The following is a 23,519-nucleotide window of genomic DNA, read 5'->3' as shown; positions in this document are numbered from 1 at the left end:
CTATATAGCTATATAGGATAAGGTACATTCAAACAATATGGAACAAGGAAGATCATAATAAAAGTAGTTATTGTAACATGCCATTCATTTTAATCTTCATGTTGCATTACAGTGCCACCAAAGATTAAGGTTGATCCTCATTCCCAATACCTTCAAGCAGTTGTGCACAAAAAAAAGTGTACCACCTTTGGAAGACAAATTGAAGCAGTCGTGTTTAGTACAAGAATGAATATTGTTCCATGGAGGCTTATATTGCATATATGGTCTAAAGTGACTCTTGAGGTAACCATAACTTAAGTAGGAACACTTAACTATTACAGGTAGACTACCTTTTATCCGAACTTCCGAAAACCGAAACCCTCTAAAAACCGAAGGTTTTTTCGTTCAGCGTAAGTCGTGCGCACGACATGACCAGAGTGGCGCACGACTTACGCTGAGCAGAGGGTCAGCGTAAGTCGTGCGCACGACCCCCCGCCGACCCCGACCCCCGCGGACTTACGCTGAGCAGAGGGTCAGCGTAAGTCGTGCGCACGACCCCCCGCGGAACCACCTGACTCTCTTCCAAAGGCTCGAAAGCAACGAGAGCTCTGAGCCCGCGGCGGTGCCGGCCCCTGTTCCGACCGAGCACGACGACCTGTTGGTGGAAATGCGGAACTTCATTGCATTCCAGGCTAGCAGCAACGGACAAGCCACGACTGCGGACCCCCGCCGACCCCCCCGCCCCACCTTCCGAAATCCAAAATTTTCCGAAAACCGAAACACGGCTGGTCCCGAGGTTTTCGGATAAAGGATAATCTACCTGTACTGGTAATTCTCAACCCAGTTTGTCATGTAACTGCATGTATTCCTAAATCTATTAGTGACATCTTAAATTTCATTACCAAAGGAAACAGATTAAGAAAAACTGGTCCTGTTAATATAGAATATTAAAGTTCTAAAAAAAACACGAGCAATGAAAAATGCATTCAGGATATGGTAGCACAGGTTTAACAGCATGTTTGTGCGAAGGGCTTGTTGGATGTTTTGGATAGATCTGCAGTAAATCTGATCGCCTTAGACAAAGGACCCAGTCTATAGGAAATGTTCAGTTGATGATCAGCTGGGCCAGTCCCAGTAACTAAGATTTCCTTGGCCATTATGAGAACACAATGCTGTTCCTGCCTTCTTAATTTACCAAGAATTTTCAGAATCATCATACAACATATATGAAGGAGCACGGACTTTGCGGACAGTAAATGGGTCAAGAATCACAACTCAATTACTATAGGCATTGGAACCACCTCAGCAGAGATAGGAAAGCCCCCATCCCATTCATTGTGTTTTGAATTTGTCCAAAGATGGAAAAATCGGATTTGATTCCTGTAAAATCAGAATCACAATCAAAGCAACAAGGACACATTCAACAATGAGGTCAGGGACCTTGCACATCATAGAAGCATAGAAGATAGGAGCAGGAGTAGGCCATTCGGCCCCTCAAGCCTGCTCCGCCATTTAATGAGATCATGGCTGATCATCCAAACTCAGTACCCTGTCCCTGCTTTCTCCCCATATCCCTTGATCCTTTAGCCTCAAGAAATATATCTAACTCCTTCTTGAATATATTTAATGAATTGGCCTCTACTGCCTTCTGTGGTAGAGAATTCCACAGGTTCACCACTCTCTGGGTGAAGAAATTCCTCCTAATCTCAGTCCTAAATGGCTTACCCCTTATCCTTAGACTGTGACCCCTGGTTCTGGACTCCCCGCCATCGGGAACATCCTTCCTGCATCTAGTCTGTCTAGTCCTGTTTGAATTTTATAAGTTTCAATGAGATCCCCGCTCATTCTTCTAAACTCCAGCGAATATAAGCCCAATCGACCCAATCTCTCCTCATATGTCATTCCTGCCATCCCAGGTATCACTCTGGTGAATCTTCGCTGCACTCCTTCCCTGGCAAGAACAGCCTTCCTCAGATAAGGCGGCCAAAACTGCACACAATACTCAAGGTGTGGTCTCACCAAGGCCCTGTACAACTGCAGCAAGACATCCTTGCTCCTGTACTCGAACCCTCTCGCTATGAAGGCCAACATACCATTTGCCTTCTTAACCGCCTGCTGCACCTGCATGCTTACCTTCAGCCACTGGTGCACAAGGACACCCAGGTATCGTTGCACTTCCCCTTCTCCTAATCTATTGCCATTCAGATAATAATCTGCCTTCCTGTTTTTGCCACCAAAATGGATAGCCTCGCTATTATCCACATTATACTGCATCTGCCATATCACCTAACCTGTCCAAATCATACTGAGTTTCTCTGCATCCTCCTCATAACACACACGCCCACCCAGCTTTGTGTCATTTGCAAACTTGGAGATATTACATCTAGTTCCCTCGTCTAGATCATTAATATATATTGTGAATAGCTGGGGTCCTAGCACCGATCCCTGCGGTACCCCACTAGTCACCGCCTGCCACTCGGAAAAAGACCCGTTTATTCCAACTCTTTGCTTCCCGTCTGCCAACCAGTTCTCTATCCAAGTCAGTACCTTACTCCCAATCCCATGTGTTTTAACTTTGCACGCTAATTTCTTATGTGGGGCCTTATGGAAAGCCTTCTGAAAGTCTAAATACACCACATCCACTGGTTCTCCCTTATCTATTCTACCAGTTACATCTTCAAAAAATTTCAGTAGATTAGTCAAGCAGGATTTACCTTTTGTAAATCCATGTTGACTTTGTCCAATCCTGTCACTGTTTTCCAAGTGCTCTGCTATTACATCTTTTATAATGGACTCCAGCATTTTCCCCACTACCGATGTCAAATTTAACAGTCTATAATTCCCCGTTTTCTCTCTACCACCTTTTTGAATAGTGGGGTTACACTAGCTACCCTAATCCATGGGAACTGTGCCAGATTCTATAGAATTTTGGATGACGACTAGCAATGCCTCTACTATTTCTAGGGCCACTTCCTTAAGTACCCTCGGATGTAGATTATCAGGCCCTGGGGATTTATCGGCCTTCAATCCCATCAATTTCCCCAACACCAGTTCCCTACAAATACCGATTTCATTCAGTTCCATCCTCTCATTAGACCCATGTTCCCCGACATCTCTGGGAGGTTATTTGTGTCCTCCTTTGTGAAGACAGAACCAAAGTATGTATTTAATTGGTCTGCCATTTCTTTGTTCCCCATTATAAATTCCCCTGATTCTGACTGCAAGGGACCTACGCTTGACTTCACCAATCTTTTTATCTTCACATATCTATAGAAGCTTTTACAGTCAGTTTTTATGTTCCCTGCAAGCTTACTCTCATACTCTATTTCCCCCCTCTTAATTAATCCTTTTGTCCTCCTTTGCTGAATCCTAAACTGCTCCCAATCCTCAGGTTTGCTGCTTTTTCTGGCCAATTTATATGTCCTCTCCTTGGATCTTATGCTATCCCTAATTTCCCTTGTTAGCCACGGTTGCGCCACTTTTTTTGTTTTATTTTTATGCCAGACAGGGATGAACAAATTCTGTAGTTCATCCAGGCGGCCTTTCAATGTTTGCCATTGCCTATCCACCGTCAACCCTTTGAGTAACATTCCCCAATCAATCCTAGCCAACTCGCGCCTCATACCATTGTAGTTTCCTTTATTTAAATTCAGGACCCTAGTCTTTGAGTCAACTACTTCACTCCCCATCTTAAATGAAGAATTCTATCATATTATGATCGCTCCTCCCCAAGGGGCCTCTCGCACAACAAGATTGCTAATTAATCCTCTCTCATTACATAATACCCAGTCTAAGATGGCCTGATCTCTAGTTGGTTCCTCGACATATTGGTCCAGGAAACCATCCCGTATACACTCTAGGAATTCCTCCTCCACAGTATTGTTACTAATTTGGTTAGCCCAATCTATATGTAGATTAAAGTCACCCATGATAACGGCTGTGCCCTTATTGCACGCATCTCTAATTTCCCATTTAATGCTATCCCCAACCTCAGCATTACTGTTTGGGGGTCTGTATACGACTCCCACTAACGTTTTCTGCCCCTTAGTATTTCTCAGCTCTACCCACACAGATTCCACATCATCAGAGCGAATATCCTTCCTTACTATTGTGTTAATCTCCTCTTTAACCAGCAATGCTACCCCACCTCCGTTTCTTTTTTGCCTGTCCTTCCTGAATATTGAATACCCCTGGATGTTGAATTCCCAGCCTTGGTCACCCTGGAGCCATGTCTCCATAATCCCAATTATATCATATCCGTTTACATCTATTTGCGCAGCTAATTCATCCACCTTATTATGAATGCTCCTCGCATTAAGACACAAAGCCTTCAGGCTTGTTTTTTTTTTTTTTTTAAACACTCAGTCCTTTTAGAATTATTTACTGTAGCCCTGTTTGATTTACACCCTTGATTTCTCTGACTTCCACTTTTGCTTTTCTCCTTCCTGTCATTTGCTTCTATCCTTGCTTCCCTTTCCTCTGTCTCCCTGCACAGGTTCCCAATCCTCTGCCATTTCAGTTTAAACCCTCCCCAACAGCACTAGCAAACACTCCCCCTTGGACATCAGTCCCAGTCCTGCCCAGGTGCAAACCGTCCAGTTTGTACTGGTTCCACCTCCGCCAGAACCGGTTCCAATGCCCCAGGAATTTGAATCCCTTCCCCACTGCACCATTCCTCTAGCCACATATTTGCAGTGTCCGTGTGTAGATAAAGACACTGAAGACAGGAGTTGGTTCATAGGTATTTACTAAGCAAGTCTGGGGGGGGGGGGGGGGGGGGTTTCTAAAGGATATACACAATACACAGGCTTATATAGCCCAAGTGGCAATTACCGGCATTACGCACACCTGGGGCTCTTAAAGGCACATACACCATAATTCCTCCCCTTCTAGCTAACTAGTACATCATATTTTAAGTAATTATTAATTACATGTTATATGCAAAATAATATACATTGCTGTATTAATTAATTATAAGTTAGTCTCTCAGGAGGCTTCCTGACTCGGTCCGGATAACGCCTCGGGGGTGTAGTCGTTTCTGGTGGTGTAGTAGGTTCTTCTGGCAAGGCTGATTCGGCTTGAAGGCTAGTGTCGGGTTCATCGGGCTCCAGTATCACCGGATCGGAGGTAGATATGGGTATCTCTACTTCATCGTTAGATGTATAGAGTGGTGGTGTAGGTTGTCCCTTTTCGGATGACTTGATGATTTGGTCAGCATGGCGCCTTATTATGCTGTCTCCGATGTCCACGGTATACATCAGTGGTCCTAATCATGTGCAGATAGTTCCAGGCTGCCATTTCTCGGTACGGTAGTCCCGGGCCAAAACCGGTTGACCTATCTGGAAGGCCCTAGTTGGCCTTTCATTCATGCCCTGAAACTGCCGGTTCTCCACGTCCCTTCGGATGTTGGGCTTGACCAAATCCAGCCAGCATCTTAGGTTTCTATTGTAGAACATCATGGTGGGAGTTTGGTTAGTAACCATATGCGTTGCATTCCTATACGCAAATAAGAAGTTATCCACCTTGTGCTGAAGTTTTATGTCTTCATTACCCATGGCCTTGATGGCCTTCTTGAAGGTCTGGACAAACCTTTCAGCCAATCCATTGGTGGCGGGATGGTATGGGGCGGACGTGTAGTGCTTTACCCCATTGTTTTTTAAGAACTTTCTGAATTCTTCGGACACAAATTGCGGTCCATTATCAGAACATATCTGCTCCGGCAGCCCATTCCTGGCAAATATGGTCCTTAATACTGTGATGGTTTTGTCCGTGGTGGTGGAGGACATCTTTATTACCTCCAGCCACTTGGAGTGTGCATCAACTGCGATTAAGAACATTGAGTCCATAAATGGACCAAAGTCGATGTGCACCCTTTGCCAGGGAGATGAGGGCCACTCCCATGGATGTAGAGGGCCCTGTGGCGGAGCATTTTGGACCTTCTGGCATCCTAGGCAGCTCTTGGTCATGTCTTCGATGTCTCCATCGATACCTGGCCACCATACAAACGCCCTAGCTAGGTTCTTCATTTTCACTCCACCCAGATGCCCCTCGTGAAGCTCCTTTAGCACTTTATCCTGGAGTTTGGGTGGAATCACCACTCTGGATCCACACATCAAGGTTCCTCGGCACACTGACAGCTGTTCTCTTCTTTGTGAGAATGCTGGCAACAGTGGTTCGCCATGTGCTGGCCATCCCTTCACTGTTAAATCGTAGACCCGTGAGAGAGTAGGGTCATTTCTTGTCTCCCTTTCAATGGCAGAATTTGTCACCGGTAGACATTCCACTATGGTAGAGTGGAATATCTCTACTGGGTCTACTGTAGGTGCCTCTTCTATCGTTGGCAACGGTAGGCGTGATAAACCGTCAGCATTCCCATGCTGTTTTGACCCTTTGTATTCAATGTTGTATTGGTGTGCCCCTAGAAAAAGGGACCACCTCTGTAGTCTTTGTGCCGTCATAATGGGTGATGCACTATCAATTGCTACAAAAGACTGGAAGTTGAGAAAGTAACAGACAGGCTTTTATTACCAAAGAACAGAGCATGCCTCTTGTGGTTGCCTGGTATCCAAAAGGGCCGGGGGCTGCCGAGCAGCCACCTTTATATCCAGCCATGAGGGTGGAGCCAGGGGCGGAGTCAGCTGAGGCATGCACAGGCAAGTACAACAATATGCAAAAGTGAACAACAGTACTAACAGTGAACAACAGTACTAATAACAGTGGTGAACAACAATACTAACAACAGTGGTTTACCACAATGGGGACACCTTTTTTAGGGTTGAGTATGGAGATGAGGGGTTGATGGTCAGTCAGCAAGGTAAATTTTTGTCCGTGTAGGTAATGGTTGAATTTCTTCACTCCCCATACCAGGCTGAGTGCTTCCCTGTCTATCTGGGCATAGTTACGCTCAGCTGAGTTCAATGAGCGTGACGCAAAAGCTATCGGCCGTTCCGAGCCATCAGGGAATCTATGGGACAATACTGCTCCTATGCCGTAAGGGGATGCATCGCACGCCAGTCTGATTGGTAGTGATGGGTTGTAATGAGCCAAAACTTTCTCGGATGTGATTAAGTCTTTACATTTATGGAAGGCACGTTTACAGTCTTCGTTCCATTTCCAAATCACTCCTGTGTGTAGAAGATCATTAAGAGGGTGTAGAATAGTTGATAAGTTCGGTAAAAATTTATGATACTAAGTTATTAATCCCAGGAATGACCTTAATTGTGAAACATTTTCAGGTGCTGGGGCTTTTATAACTGCTTCAATTTTTTCAGGTGACTTATGCAACCCTTCCTTATTAATATGTGGCCACAATATGATATCTGATTTTGGAAAAATTCGCACTTGGGGCGATTTGCTCGTAGGCCCCGTTCTTTCAGCCTAGTGAGCACCTGCTCCAAATTGGCAAGGTGCTCGTTGTCGTTTTCTCCTGTTATAAGGATGTCGTCTAGGTAGCATTGAGTCCCCGGAATCCCTTGCAGGACTTGCTCCATAGCTCTTTGCCAGATAGCTGGAGCTGATGCTATTCCAAAAACCAGTCGATTGTACTGGTACAGGCCTTTGTGTGTGTTTATTGTGAGATACTTTTTAGAGGTCTCCTCAACCTCCATCTGTAGATATGCCTGTGCCAAGTCAATTTTTGTGAAACGTTTCCCTCCGGATAGTGAGGTGAAAATATCTTCTATCCTCGGAAGAGGATACTGTACCGTGTGAAGGACCGGGTTTACAGTCACCTTAAAGTCCCCACAGATGCGAATTTTTCTCTGTTCCTCAGAGTTATTTTTCAATGCTTTTTTCATGACTGGAACGATGGGTGTTGCCCATTCGCTCCAATCTATTTTGGATAATACGCCTGCCTTTTCCAAATTCTTCAGCTCTGCACCGGTCTTGCCTTAAAATTTTTTTGAATTGCTGTATCTTCCACTTTTATTGAGGCGGTGATGCCTTTCAAGGTTCCTAGTTTCTCTTGAAACACTTCTTTGGCGTTGGCCAAGATGTCTTTTAATCGTTCAGGTATGATGTCATCATTGTTTTTTTCCTTACTGGTCACCGTCAGTGCCTGAATGGAGTGCCAGTCTAAACGTATCTTCCTTATCCATTCACGTCCCAACAACGGTGGACCACCATCTTGTAGAATGTATAAATACAACTTTTGTATTTCTTTGCCGTTGTATACCACAGGCACCCTTATTTTTCCTTTGGGGTAGACTTTCTGCCCCGTATATGTTTTTAAGATAATGGATGTGTCTTTTAGAGGTATATGCGAAAATAGCCTCTCGTAATCTCGTCGATTTATTACGGTTAGAGCTGATCCTGTATCTAGCTCCATTTTAACTGGGGACCCTGCTATTGTGAGGGTAACCCAAATGGTTTGGTAATCCTCTTTGGCAAGTACATTATGTAATTTGAGACAGCTTAGTCTCTTGTTTCCGGAGTCGCTATCGCTATTCTGGTCTTCGGAGCTATTGTCCGTCATCATTTGTACCTTCCTGTACTTTTCTTTATTGATTTTTTGTTTTCTGTCAGTGGATTTATTTTGTCCAGATTGGCATACCCGTGCAATGTGTCCAATCTTACCACATTGCCTGCATGCTTTGCCCTTGAACCAGCAGTCCCTCTGGTTATGGGTGGATCTGCCGCAGCGATAACATCTTCCGAACTCCTGTGTCATTTTATGGGTGCTGAAGTCCTGTGTCTCTTGTTGTATCTCTGCAGCTCCTTTTGCTGCTGCTTCGTATGATACAGCCATACTGAAAGCTTTGTCCAATGTTAAATCTTTTTCAGAAAGCAGTCTTTTTTGTGTTCCTTCACTTAAGAGACCGCAAACAAATTTGTCTCGAAGATAATCCGACAGTCCTGCTCCGAATTGGCAGTACTTTGATAGCTTTCTTAATTCGGTTAGGTAATCAGCGTTACTTTCATTCTTGTGTTGATTTCTCTTGAAGAACTTGAATCGTTCCGCTATCAGCAGCGGTGTTGGGTTTAAATGCTCCTGCAGGGTATCAACAATTTCTTTAAAAGTCTTGTCCTTTGGTTTGGCTGGAGTGATTAAATTTCGTAACAGCCCGTATGTCTTCGCGCCCATTCAGTTCAGAAGTACTGAAGCTTTTTTTTCATCTGTTATTCCATTTGCAGTGCAATAAACCTCTACTCTTTCCACGTATGTGGTCCAATCTTCTATTTCGCCATCAAAAGCCTCAATATTACCAGATTTAGGCATTTCAGAAAAGATATGGCGCTTCCCGTGCTTTTTTTTTTCCCCTCTGTAGCAACGATATGGCGCTTCCCGCGCTTTCCCGCCGCTGCTACCGATAACAACGCTGTTTTACTGTGGTTTCCGTTTATTCACTGTTGGAGACTCGTTCCCGACGGAGGTCTAAACGCTGACCTGCTTGCCGCGCCGGCCGTCTCTCGAGTGCACCCTCCCAGTCCGTTATTGCTTGCCTCCGATTTCGCTGCCTGTCTCAGCTGTAGAGCCCGCCGCTGGAGCTCCAGCCTGACGCCCAGGAAGGATTAGCGCAGTACCTGTCACCAGCTTGGCCAGCTGGTGAAACCACAGTTTCTCTTACTTCCTTGAGTCTTCTGGACGCTGGAGGAATCGATGTCCTTGAGGTGCTGCCGAATTGCAGGTAAGTCCGTTTCCACTTCGTCGCCACTGTAGTGTCCGTGTGTAGATAAAGACACTGAAGACAGGAGTTGGTTCATAGGTATTTACTAAGCAAGTCTGGGGGGGGGGGTTTCTAAAGGATATACACAATACACAGGCTTATATAGCCCAAGTGGCAATTACCGGCATTACGCACACCTGGGGCTCTTAAAGGCACATACACCATAATTGCTCTTAAAGGCACATACACCACAGTATTCATCTGAAATATCCTTCTATTGCTACTCTGACTAGCATGTGGCACTAGTAACAATCCTGAGATTACTACCTTTGAGCTCCTATTTTTTAATTTACCTCCTAACTCCCTATATTCAGCTTTTAGGACCTCATCTCGGTTTTTACCTATACTGTTGGTACCTATATGCACCACGACAACTGGCTGTTCACCCATCCCCTCTAGAATGCCCTGCAGCCACTCCGAGACATCCTTGACCCTTGCGCCAGGGAGGCAACATACCATCCTGGAGTCTCGTTTGTGGCGGCAAAAACGCCTATCTATTCCCCTTACAATAGAATCCCCCATCACTATAGCTCTCCCGCTCTTTTTCCTCCCGTCCTGTGCAGCAGAACCACTCATTGTGCCAGGAAGTTGGCTACTGCTGCCTTCTCCTGATAAGCCATCTCCCCCAACAATATCCAAAGCGGTATATCTGTTTGAGAGGGGGGGGATGGCCACAGGGGACCCCTGCACTACCTGCCTGCGCCTACTACTCTGCCTGGCGGTCACCCATTCCCTTCCTGCCTGTGCAGCCTTTACCTGCGGTGTGACAACTCCCTAAACGTGCTATCCACGATGTCCTAAGCATCGCGAATGCTCCAGTATCTATCCATTCGCAGCTCCAGCGCCGCAATGCGGTCTGCCAGCAGCTGCAACTGGATACACTTCCCGCACACATAGTCATCGTACCTCCTTTAACATCTTGACTGGTTCAAGGCATCTAACCCTTAGAGAAAGAGCCTTCAAGATAGTTGAGTAGCAAGTTGGTTTACAAGGAGTCTTGACATCAAGGTCATAATTCAGAGTTATATTTAGAATTGAAAACTTAACAAGAAATATCCTATTAACTTATTCACTATAACGGAGGGCTAGAAATGCACTCAAAAGGCCCATTTACAACTGTGGAAACCTTAGCATAAATGTAAACTAAAGTCACTTCCAAAATAGCAAATTCCATTACCCAATGCTTTGACTTAAATGGCAAAGTGGGCAAACCACTAGCACATCTAGACAACTCCAATTACAAAATTACTGGTATTAAATATGAATAGAAATCCCAATAGTTTTTTGCTCAATTTTATGCAGATTTAAAAAAACACCCACCCAAGGTAAGTGAGAAAAACATACAATTTTTCCCATTCTTTCTGTTACCCAAGGATTAACCCCAACGCAAGAAATGTCTAGGTCATCATCATAATTGTGTACATGGCTACTAAAGATATTGGGCCTGAATTTGCAGTTGGAGGCTTTTTTATTTAAACTCTTACGCTGGCAAAAGGCGGCCCTATGCCTGCTTTTACCAGGTGTAAGAGTTTCACAGGCATTCACTGAGCAGTAGGTGGGCTCTGCCAACGAATGTCCATTTCCCGGGGATGCAGAGGATCTGTCAAGAAAATTCACAACTGAACATCACAGAATACATTACCACATCAAGAAAAATGTAATTACTGGGTTCCACAAGCATCTTTGGGATTTAACTGAAAGAAAAAAAACACTCACCAAGTTTGGATGTCAGGGTGTCCAGGCCTACTAACAATGCTGGAATTTGTTGGAGCTGTTCCTGCAGCTCGATTAATTGGTTCGTTTTTTTCTCCCAGTATGCTGACAGTACCACCACTTTGCCATCTACTGCCTGCAACATTGTGAACCACTCAGTAAATTCAGATGAAAATACAGTTAAAAACAAGCAACAATTCAAATTATCCGATGGTTCAAATTTTGATTGGCTCTAAATTACCACTTTTGCTGTGGCATTAACACTGCTTAAATCAAATTATTGAATAATTCTAATTTTTTCAGCACAGAAAACCCCCCAGAATTATCAGGAGTAGACTGTATTGTTAAGTATAGCTGGCCTGCAGAAGCTGTACTTAACTACTTCGAACTGGCTATCCCCCATGTTTTACAATATCTATTGGTGAAACTATCACATGGTGTGAAAGTGTACCCATCACAACTACTTTCTCAGCCCATACATTTTGTTGATGCTGCATTTAAATTGCATTCCAAAGCACAGCACATCTACAAGTGATATAGCAAAATACTGTGGATGCTGGAAATCCAAAATAACAGAAAACGCTGGAAAAACTCAGCAGGCCAGGCAACACCCGTGGAGAGAGAAACAGAGTTAGTGTTTCAGGTCAAAGACCCTTCGTCAGAACTGAGAAAAAAGCAGGAAATGAAACAGATTAAAAAGCAAGTTTGGGGGCTGGGAAATGGGCGAGGGGATGAAAGAACAAAAGGGAAGGTCTGAGAGAGATGAAGAGACATTAAGAGATATTCAAGGCGAGGCGAGATGGTAATACCATTTCCCCTCCCTCTGGCCTCTTACCCTCTCTAGATCTTTTCATTGCTAACTGCCGACGTGACATCGGCCGTCTCCATTTCTCTGCTCCCTTCTCTCACTCCAACTTAACTCCCTCTGAACTTGCAGCACTCCGTTCTCTCCGATCCAACCCTAACATCGTCATTAAACCTGCTGATAAGGGTGGTGCTGTTGTTGTTTGGCGAACCGACCTCTACCGTGGGGAAGCTGAACGGCAACTCTCCAACACCTCCTCCTACCTCCGCCTGGACCATGACCCCACTAGCAAACATCAAGCCATTGTTTCCAACTGTGTCACTGACCTCATCTCCTCTGGAGATCTTCCCTCCATGGCCGCCAACCTCATAGTCCCCCAACCCCGCACAGCCCACTTCTATCTCCTTCCAAAGATCCACAAATAGGACTGCCCTGGTAGACCCATCGTTTCAGCCTGTTCTTGTCCCATGGAACTTAGCTCTTCTTATCTCGACTCTATTTTTTCTCCTTGTCCTGTCTCTTCCCACCTACATTCGCGACTCTTCCGACGCCCTCCGTCACTTTAACAGTTTCCTGGCCCCAACTGTCTCCTTTTCACTATGGACGTCCAATCCTTCGACACCTCCATCTCCCACCAGGATGGCCTTCGGGCGCTCCGCTTCTTCCTTGAACAGAGGCCCAACCAGTCCCCATCCACCACCACCCTCCTCCGCCTGGCTGAACTTGTTCTCACATTGAACAACTTCTCCTTTGACTCCACTCACTTCCTCCAAATTAAAGGTGTTGCTATGGGAACCCGCATGGGCCCTAGCTATGACTGCCTGGTCATGGGATATGTGGAACATTCTTTGTTCCAGTCCTACTCAGGTCCCCTCCCTCACCTCTTTTTCCGGTACATCGACAACTGTATTGGTGCCATTTCCTGCTCTCGCCCTGAACTAGGTAAGTTCATTCACTTTACTTCCAATTTCCACCCTTCCCTCACCTTCACATGGTCCATCTCCGACTCTTCCCTTCCTTGACTTCTCCGTCTCCATTTCTGGCAATCGGCTTTCGACTAACATCCACTACAAGCCCACCGACTCCCACAGCTACCTGGACTACACTTCCTCCCACCCCGCTTCCTGTAAGGACTCTATTCCATTCTCCCAGTTTCTCCGTCTCCACCGCGTCTGTTCGGACGATGCCACCTTCCATACCAGTGCTTCCAACATGTCTTCCTTTTTCCTCAACTGAGGATTCCACTCTACTGTGGTTGACACGGCCCTTGACTGTGTCCGTTCTATTTCCTGCACTTCTGCTCTCACCCCTTCCCCTCCCTCCCAGAACCACGATAGGGTTCCCCTTGTCCTCACCTTTCACCCCACCAGCCTCCACATCCAACGGATCATCCTCCGCCATTTCCGCCACCTCCAACGTGATCCCACCACCAAACACATCTTCCCCTCACCTCCCCTTTCAGCATTCCGAAGGGACCACTCCCTCCGCGACACCCTGGTCCACTCCTCAATCACCCCCAACAGCCCTTCTCCTTCACCTGGCACCTTCCCGTGCAAGCGCAGGAGATGCAACACATGCCCTTTTACCTCCTCCCTTCCCACTGTCCAGGGCCCCAAAAACCCCTTCCAGGTGAAACAGCGATTTACTTGTACTTCTTGCAATTTAATATACTGTATTCGCTGCTCACGATGCGGTCTCCTCTACATTGGGGAGGCCAAACGCAGATTGGGCGACCGCTTTGCGGAACACCTCCGTTCAGTCCGTAAGGGTGACCCTGAGCTTCCGGTCGCCTGTCACTTTAATTCTCCACTTCACTCCCACTCTGATCTGTCCTCGGCCTAATACATTGTTCTAATGAAGCTCAACGTAAGCTCGAGGAACAGCACCTCATCTTTCGATTGGGCACTTTACAGCCTGCCGGACTCAACATGGGAGTTCAACAATTTCAGATAATAATCCCTGCCCTCATTTTTCATGCAGTATGATTTTGCCATTCCCATTTGCAACATTTTCACAGCATGTTCTTTCAATTCCTTCCTCCCCTCCCCCCCCCCCCCCATCTCTGCACCTGCTTAAAATCCATTACATCTCCAGCTTTTTCCAGTTCTGATGAAGGGTCCCAGACCTGAAACGTTAACCCTGTTTCTCTCTCCACGGATGCTGCCTGGCCTGCTGAGTATTTCCAGCATTTTCTGTTATTTCAGATTTCCAGCATCCGCAGTATTTTGCTATTACACTATAATACAAAGCGGTAGAACGCTGGTGCACACTAGAAATCCCCAAATTGGCCACACCATTAAGGGAAGGTGGTTAGTAGAGACTAGGCCCTTCCTCATAGAAGAAAAAGGGGACATAACAGCAAGTCATTCTGGTTGTGCCCACACTTTTTAGCCGCTTATAATAGTCAGTGGTAAAAATCACAGTGCAGGTTATCTACCTCCACAGACACTTAAAACAGAACTGAAAAATGGTGAACAAATATATGAATTAAGTCACTGAGCAAGTCCATAAGTGGTTCTCAAGTATTGGAAACAGATTTCCCATTTGCTCAGATCATCTTGTATGTCCCAGACTCCATTTTCACAAATATTCATTCCTCAAAATGAATTTTGTTGTTCTCCATTCCCTGCAGTGCTACATTCCTTATTGGTAGATGAATATAAAAGGATACAGGAAAATTAGATTACAGTGGAGGGCTCCAATCGAAGAGCTAGCAGTAGCACAGGTGCACTGGGCTGCATGACCCCTTTTTGTGCTGTAATTTCTATGATACATGATGTTGTGATGTCAAAAGCCACTTTAGAAAATAAAAAAGGTACATTTTATAAAAAGTACTACATAATGCAAATCCAATGTTTACTGTGATCATCTCAGTGGCACATATACCACTCTAAAATATGGAGTTATTCTGACTATTAAGAACTGGTGCTAAGTTTTACTTGTGTTGCTTAACACCTTAACTGCTTCAGCAACATAATTTGTGGCTTACAGGATTTTTAAAATATATCTGTGTCCAACTGAACTGAAAATACATAGGGCCGTATAGTCCGATCCCTACACCTTGCGTACACACCCGTAGGGACATCAGAAATGCCGGTTTTAGGCACGTCAAGCACATGCGCTGAAAACTGGCATTTCCGATCCGTCAAGAATGCTTCGAAAAAAGTAAAAAAAAATTCACTCATTTATCATTTAAAAACTTTTAAAAAGGTAAATTTCTTTTTAGCCCCGTAAAAAAATACACTTCAAAAAATTTTAATTTTTGTTTAAAATATTTAATTTATTGTAATTTCAACTCATTTAAAAAATATTTTTAAAAACATATTTAATGTTTTACAGTGCTTTGGGGTGATCTCCATTCATATATTTGACAGGTCTGTCAAGTGTATGAAGGGAGATTCCCTTCTCCTATTGGCTCCCCATGGCCCACGTGATCCCAGGGACGCTTGCGAACCACATGCGGAAGTACACACACCTCGGGAGCCCTCAGTTAAGTCCGTTGATTTTTCCAGATCGGAGGCCTCTGCACGCAGGAAGCCTCCAATCGGAAAATACAGCGCATTGCAATAGTTTCAGGACAGAAAACAGAGTAGGAGTAAAGGGTAGCTATTCACAGTGGCAGAAGGTGGGTAGTGGTGTTCCACAAGGATCAGTGCTAGGGCCACTGCTGTTCACAATTTACATTAACGATTTAGATTTGGGAATCAAAAACACAATTTCTAAATTTGTGGATGACACCAAATTGGGGGGGTCATCAATACTGAGGAGGACTGCAACAAGTTACAAGAGGACATTAATAAACTTGTAGAATGGGCAAATATTGGCAAATGAAGTTCAACACAGATAAATGCGAGGTGTTACATTTTGGTAGGAAGAATAGGGAGGTCACTTATCACTTGGAGGGTGCAAGTCTAGGTGGGGTAGAGGAACAAAGGGATCTAGGAGTACAAATACACAAATCACTCAAAATTGACACACAGATTAGCATGGCCATAAAAAAAGCAAACCAAGCACTAGGGTTTATTCCTAGAGGGATAGAATTGAAAAGTAGGGAAGTTATGCTAAACCTGCATCGAACCTTGGTTAGACCACGCTTCGAGTACTGCGTACAGTTCTGGTCGCCATATTATAAAAAGGATATAGAGGCACTGGAGAGGGTGCAGAGAAGATTTACAAGGATGATACCAGAAATGTGAGGGTATACATATCAGGAAAGGATGAGCAGGCTGGGTCTCTTTTCTCTTGGGGAAAAAAAAGGCTGAGGGGTGACCTAATAGAGGTCTTTAAATATTATGAAAAATTTTGAGAGTGGATACAGAGAGAATGTTGCCACTTGTGGGGAAGAGCATAACTAGAGGCCATCAATATAAAATAGTCACAAAATCAAATAGGGAATTCAGAAGAAACTTCTTTACCTAATGAGTGGTGAGGATGCGGAACTCACTACCACAGGGAGTGGTTGAAGTGAATAGTAGAGATGCATTTAAGGGGAGGCTAGACAAACATATGAGGGAAAAGGGAATAGAGGGTTATGCTGATAGATTTAGATGAAAAACGGGAGGAGGCTCGTGTGCAGGATAAACGCCGGCATGGACTGGTTGGGCCAAATGGCCTGTTTCTGTGCCGTATATCCTATGAAATCCTGTATAATACAATTAAAGATTTTGTCCTTCCAAACTAAAGACAGCATTTGGAGCTACAGTGTAATCTATCATTGCCCCCTACAGGACTAGCTCAATTACCTGTAATATATGAATATGCCTCTCCCAGTTGATTACATGGCTGCAGGTGGGATGGGGGGGGAGGAGGAATGTTTAGTCATGATGCTCTGGGCATCATGTGTGGGGAAGCCTAGATGGAGTTGCTGGTCTTTTCCTGCCTGTCAATTTCATATGTTTGTAACAGGTGGGAGCTAGACAGGGTCAGCACCAGAGCCAGGCCCAGGATCAGAATTCTGGGACAGGGTGCTCAGCTCTTACTGTGGAATCACAGGAGTTTTAGAAGAGTGGGACTCTCAAGGAGTCTCATGGACACTTGGGGACAGAAACTTCCTACTAGTGAAGGGAAATTTCAAGAGTCCCGCTTTCCCTAAACTACTGTTGGCCCACCATGTCTGTGCCAGCTCTTTGCAAAAGCAATCCAAAATTAATCCTACTAGCCAGCTTCCTCCCCATAGCCCCGTATGTTTTGTTGCTTCAAAAGTTTATCCACTTTCCCTTAAGCATGGCCTCTACGTCAGCCACTCCTTGTGGCAAAGCATTCTACACTCTAACAACTCCCTACGTAAAGACAGTTCTCTTAATCAATGCTCCCTCTAATTCTTTTCCCCCTGCGCAGGCCTTTTAAATTTCTTGGTATGCGAATGCTCGGTATCTCTTCCAGCGGCAGCAGCTGGTGAGCAGCCTGCGCGGGACCTCGCCATCGGTGCGCGGCCACAGACCTTAGGGGGAACATTACTCCTAACCTCTCTCCTCGCTCAATGACAATTTTAGATTGATGGCGCCCATCTGACTATCCAAACATAGGAAATAATCTTTTCCTATTCATCTAAATGAACCAGACCACGCAAAACCTGTTTCAACCCACAGCTGAGCTTCAAACCTTCACCAAGACTGCTTACTTCTACCCCTGCAATATAATCTGCCTCTATCCCTACCTCATCCCTGCTGCTGCTGAAACCCTTATCCACACTTTAGTCGCCTCTTGACTCAATTTCACCAATGCCCTTCTTGCTGGCCTCCCACGCTCCACAAACTCCAATTTGTTCAAAACTCAGTTGTCTGCATCCTATTCCACTGATCTACATTGATTGCATTGGAGCACAGAAAGCCAATTTAAAATCATCCGTCTCTTCAAATGGCTTGCCCAATCCTATCTCTGCAACCTACTCCAGCCTTACATGCCCTTCCACCCCCTTCAACTCTGGCCTTTTCTCACCCCTCCATTCATCCCATCATTAGTGACAGCCTTCAGCCATCTTGGCCCTGCTCTTTTGAACGCTCAGTCTGAATGTTTCAAACACTTTAAGGAAATGGTTCCTGGGCCAAGAAAATAGAACTGAGAGTCAGATAGCCAATTAAACTGATCATTTTGCTGGTTCACAAGTGTTAGGGAGCTAACAAAAGCTGGGGATGCAGAGGTCCCATACTGTTCAGTGAATTGCTTGTCAGTTGAAATGGCAATCTGTCAGCACTTCATAAGCCAGTGACTGTACTGCCCAGCAAGTCAGAGGGACAATTCAAGAGACAACAAATATAAGTACAAGGTGAGATATGAATTAAGCATCTGCCAGCCCGAGATGGGTTAGGGTGCAGTTGGGGAAACCCAGGAGCTGTGTAGCGAGACCAAGTTCACGGAATATGCAGTATATACAGCTGGTCATTGTGAATGTTAACAGCACGCTTATATAATATATATACCGCATGGTCTAATTCGGTTATGCCCATTTGACATATACACCATCCTTTTCCTCTTTGGAAGAATGGCACGTGAATTAATGTAAATGAATACCAACTTCAGGGAAACTGGACTGGGGTTTCATATAGCCCAGAAATACAATAAAACACAATACACTATATGTCATTTTATTTTAAGTAGTGGTTTCCAGTTTAATGCAAAAAAGCCCAAGGTGACCATGATAGTTGTACTGAACATTCATAAGCAAACCAATACTGAAATCAACATTAATCATGTCAATAGTGCTGTAGTAACTTTTAGAATACACTGATGTGTTTTTATATAGCGTTTGACGTCTTGTCTGAAGGACAGCACCTCCAACAGTGCAGTGCTCCCTCAGTACTGCACTAGAGTGTCAGACTAGATTATGAGCTCAAGTTTCTGGAGTGGGACTTGAACCCACGACCTTCTGACTCAGAGGGGAGAGTGCTACCACTGAGCCACTGCTGACATCTCTAATGTGCCTGGGGCCAATATTTATCCCCCAACTACCACTAAAACAGATGATCTGGTCATTTATTACACTGTGGTTTGAGGGACCTTACTGTGTACATAATGGCTACATTACAACAATGATTACACGTCAAAACTGTATCAATGGCTGTGACGTGCTTTGGAACATCCGGAGGTCGTGAAAGGTGCTATATAAAGTCCTTTCCTTTACAAACTGTTGCCCGTGTCTGTTTGTCAAACTCATCAGTCTATAAAGCAGTTTGCATAATTGAGTTTGCCAAGCATTCATTCAAGTAGTTAAATATTTACAGACTATGGATTGATAAAGATAAGTGAAATGTACAACAATAAATGCACCACCTACGATCTAAAATTAAAATAAAAGCCTAATGAAAATATAGGTGATCATGTGGCGGAGCCACCAAAGGACTCAGATCATTTGTATATAATTCCTTTAACAACATGTTAGCTACAGCCTGAGTCTGTATCTTTATTTATGCTGTTTAACTGTACAGAGTGTGGTTACTTTAACAGCGCGGCTGAAACGTGATGACATCACGCCGTTCATCACGTGATTCCCCACTGGCAGGAGAACGTGATGACGTCATGACGTCAGCCACGGGACTGCCGGGGCAGTCCTCGTGGAGCCTCCGAAGAGAGCAGACCTACATTCGATGTTATCCTGCAGTTTCTTGTTAAAACCTGTTTGTTTCATTAAAGTTCGTTTTGTTTGATCGCCTGAGTAGAACTCAGTCTTTTAGTTAGGAACCCACGTTCCTACAATAACACAGGAACATAAGACTACAGTGCAGACAGCCACTAGATGAAGTAACTGCTATTTAAAAAAAAAATCAATATGAAAAATTATTTTATGAAATAAAGGACATTCATAAGCAAACCAACATAGCTGATGGCACGGTGACATACGGCACTTGTGACAGAGATCCGAAATCTCAGCACAAGTGCTCATTAGTTATTAGCTTTATCAATGATCGTGTTATCACACACCATTACAACAACATACAACTATAACTAATGAGGATTGTAAAAACTTACTGTACTAATCTTCTAATAAGCTATAGTCCGCCTCCTACAAAGCCAATTTAAAAAAAAATCCTCTTCCAAGAATAGCACTGCTACTAAGTGCGGCATTAGTTTTGAGAGCATCCTTCACACTTTCAGATCTTACACTTCAGTGTGGAAAAAGTACAATTTGTTTTTTATTTTGTGTTTACTTTTCTATGTTCTGGAGCCAGAAATTGATAAGCACCTTCTGCTCGTCAATTTCCCCTCGCCATACAATTGTTCGTTACAGAACTTAGTCTGTGACCTTAAAGTGAGAGGCCTAATTAAACACTGATCCACCCAAGCAGAATAACACATCCTAACAGCTTATCATCTGATTTACCATAAGCAATGCCACAGGGGCTGCTAGCAATGTAGAATTATGTCAAATAAAAGACATTTCATGGCAAGTATCCGAGATAACAAATTAAAACTTAGGAAATACACCAGGATTTCTGAACCAAAACTAGAAAAAACTTTGCCTGTTTGAACACAGAATAAACATTGGATAGCACCACAATTCTTTTAGTTTAAATTACTACTGGTTAACAAAGTATATATGCAGTTGGAAAGAAAGAAATAACTTGTATTTATATAGCACCTTTTACGATCTCAGGAGATCCCAAAGCATTTTATTTGACGTATAATCACTTGTAATGAAGGGAATGCAGCAGTCATTTGGCACACAGTAAATTCCCACTAAACAGCAATGCAATAATAATCCGTTTTAGGTGTTGGTTGAGGGATAAATGTTGGCCAGGACACCGGGAGAACTCCACTGATCGTCTTCAAATAGTGCCATGGGATCTTTTACACCCAGAGAGCAGACGGGGCCTTGGTTTAACGTCTCGACCGAAAGACGGCGTCTCCAACAGTACAGCAATGAATTGCCTGCCTAGATTGTGCTCAAGCCTCTGGAGTGGGGCTTGAACCCACAACCCTCTGACTCAGATATATGAGAGTGCTACCACTGAACCATGGCCGACACCCATTTTATAATCTGTTTATATATTAAAATGGAAATTTGCTGTCATAAATTAAGTTTTCAATTTTATTGTAATAATTTATTAATGAAGATAATAAACTCCTATAGAAATAAAGAACAGTATAATCATCTGGTTCCAGCGGAGAGGGAGAAAGTTGGAAAGCATTTGCAAGAAGCAAAGGAGTGGATGATCAGTAAGATGAATTTAAGAGTAAAAACCATCTCTGGATAAAAAAACTACAGAATACACTAAAGTAAAAATATTTCATTAACACATCTAATACAACAACATTTATATAGCACCTTTAATTTGGGCGTTTCAGAGGTGTAATCGAACAAAAATGATTCCCGAGACAAAGCAGGAGGTATCAGGAGAACTGACCAAGAGCTTAGTCAGTCAAACAGGAGGGTCAGGCGCATAAGCATGGCTATAAATGGTGGGGAGAAGAGAGGCCAGAGTCAGAGTAATGGGGAATTCTGGAGGTGTTGTAGGGCTGGAGGAGGTTACAGGAATAAGGAGGGGTGAAGCCATTTAAACAAAGATAGGAATTTTAAATTGGAGCCAAGGTAGGTGTGAATGGGACTTGGCCCACTGGTGAATGGGACTTGGCCCACTGGTGAATGGGACTTGGCCCACTGGTGAATGGGACTTGGCCTGGGATAGGATAAAGGCAGCAGAGTTTTGGATAAACTGAAGTTTATCGAAGGTGGGAGGTTTGCCAGGAGAGCATTGAAACAGTCCAGTATGGAGGTACTGATGAGGGTTTGGCATTGGAGGGTTTCAGCAGCAGGTGCACAGAGGTGGGGACAGAAGTAAATGGTCTTTGTGATGGGGAGGATATGGGGTCAGAATAGGACACCAAGATTGGGAATAGTCTGGTTCAACCTGAGACAGTGGCCATTATCCTCCAGAAGGTTAAGGGCTGATCTGATCAAAGTTTTCAAGAAATTATGGGGAACAGAAAGGATAGATAGAGAGAAACTGTTTCCGTTGGTTGGGGATTATAGGACTAGGGGCATAGTCTAAAAATTAGAGCCAGGCCTTTCAGGAGTGAAATTAGGAAACACTTCTACACACAAAGGGTGGTAGAAGTTTGGAACTCTCTTCCGCAAACAGCAATTGATGCTAGATCAATTGTTAATTTTAAATATGAGATTGATAGATTTGTGTTAACCAAAGGTATTTAGAGATATGGGCCAAAGGCGGGTATATGGAGTTAGGTCGCAGATCAGCCATGATTCATCTCTGAATGGTGGCATAGGCTCGAGGGGCTCAATGGCCTACTCCTGTTCCTCAGGTTGGACAATATACAATGAACTTTTAGTTAAAAGATTACTTCACTTTCTAACTACATATTTACTGCAAAGAGTGAACTAACTGTGGCTTAACCATTGCCTTGTATAAATTTGTAAGTTATTTGCTTTTGTATTCTATGCCCCTGTTTATAAAACCCAAAAGGTTATTGGATTTTGTATTTGCTTTATTCCTGCACTCACACTTTGTTCCTTCATACTCTTCAGTGTCTTTCCACTGACTATATATTCCCATTCTTTGTTTTTGTTCCCAAAATCTATTACCTCACACTTCTTCACATTAAGTTGCATCTGCTCAGTTCACTAACCTATCTACATCCCCCAGATGTCTCTTGCAGTCTACCTCACTGCTTGCCAAAATCCCTACTTTTGAGTCACCAACAAATTTCAATATCATGCTTCCTATGCTCAAGTTCAATATCTCGATCACAACTTGGCCACCAACCCTAGCTCTACTTCCTACTCATGCTCAAGCCCAGGTTTACAGGTCAGAATTCCACTTTGAGTTCAGGAAAAAATGGACAGTTTACTAATATACATTAATCCCAACAGCGTTGTACAGGGAAAAATTATGACTTTTATTTTAGTTAACCACTTTGATATTTTAGTCATCGTCTGAATGAATTGATACTTAACAGGACAAAGCACATCCTTGCATTTCGGACGAAGGTGGTTTGAGAACTCCTTCCACTTGTTTTATAATCACCCGCATGAACTTTTTGCTCAATCGTCTACATTTTAAATGAACATTGAACTTTGCTCTCAGTTCTCTTGACTTCGAAAAGCAACAGTCCAATCACTTGGACCTAAATGAACATTTTGTATTCCATTCCATTCAGCAGAACTGTTTAGCTGCATCAATTTCACCATTCATCGGAACACAGCAATTACAGTTTTGAGGAATAGCTCTAACATTGCAATCTTCAGCTGCTGGGTCAATACACCAATGTCACGTTTTCACTGATATGCGCACTTTCAAGTACCAACTGCAATACCTTATGACTTTCCCGTTATTTAAAGATCAGGTGCCCAATGTATCCTCAAATAACTAAAAAGTAGCTTTGATATTACAAGACTCAAATAG

General features: G+C 43.9%; 1 protein-coding gene across 2 annotated transcripts in view; it reads right to left on the bottom strand.

Annotated features, from left to right (window-relative positions):
* The window catches only part of dtnbp1a (dystrobrevin binding protein 1a), a 345,343-nt gene that overhangs the window by 259,052 nt on the left and 62,772 nt on the right, over positions 1-23,519 (bottom strand). For both annotated transcript variants that reach the window (XM_085988856.1, XM_085988854.1), the window contains exon 5: positions 11,361-11,493. In XM_085988856.1, the coding sequence (XP_085844982.1) occupies positions 11,361-11,493 (133 nt within the window). The remainder of the gene's footprint in view (positions 1-11,360; positions 11,494-23,519) is intronic.

This window comes from Somniosus microcephalus, chromosome 5, assembly GCF_052327205.1.
Source record: "Somniosus microcephalus isolate GS21.2 chromosome 5, FLI_Smic_1.0, whole genome shotgun sequence".
In the NCBI taxonomy this organism is placed as follows: Eukaryota; Metazoa; Chordata; class Chondrichthyes; order Squaliformes; family Somniosidae; genus Somniosus; species Somniosus microcephalus.
Note: the sequence above shows the minus strand (reverse complement) of the source record. Positions and strands in the feature narration are given on the sequence as shown.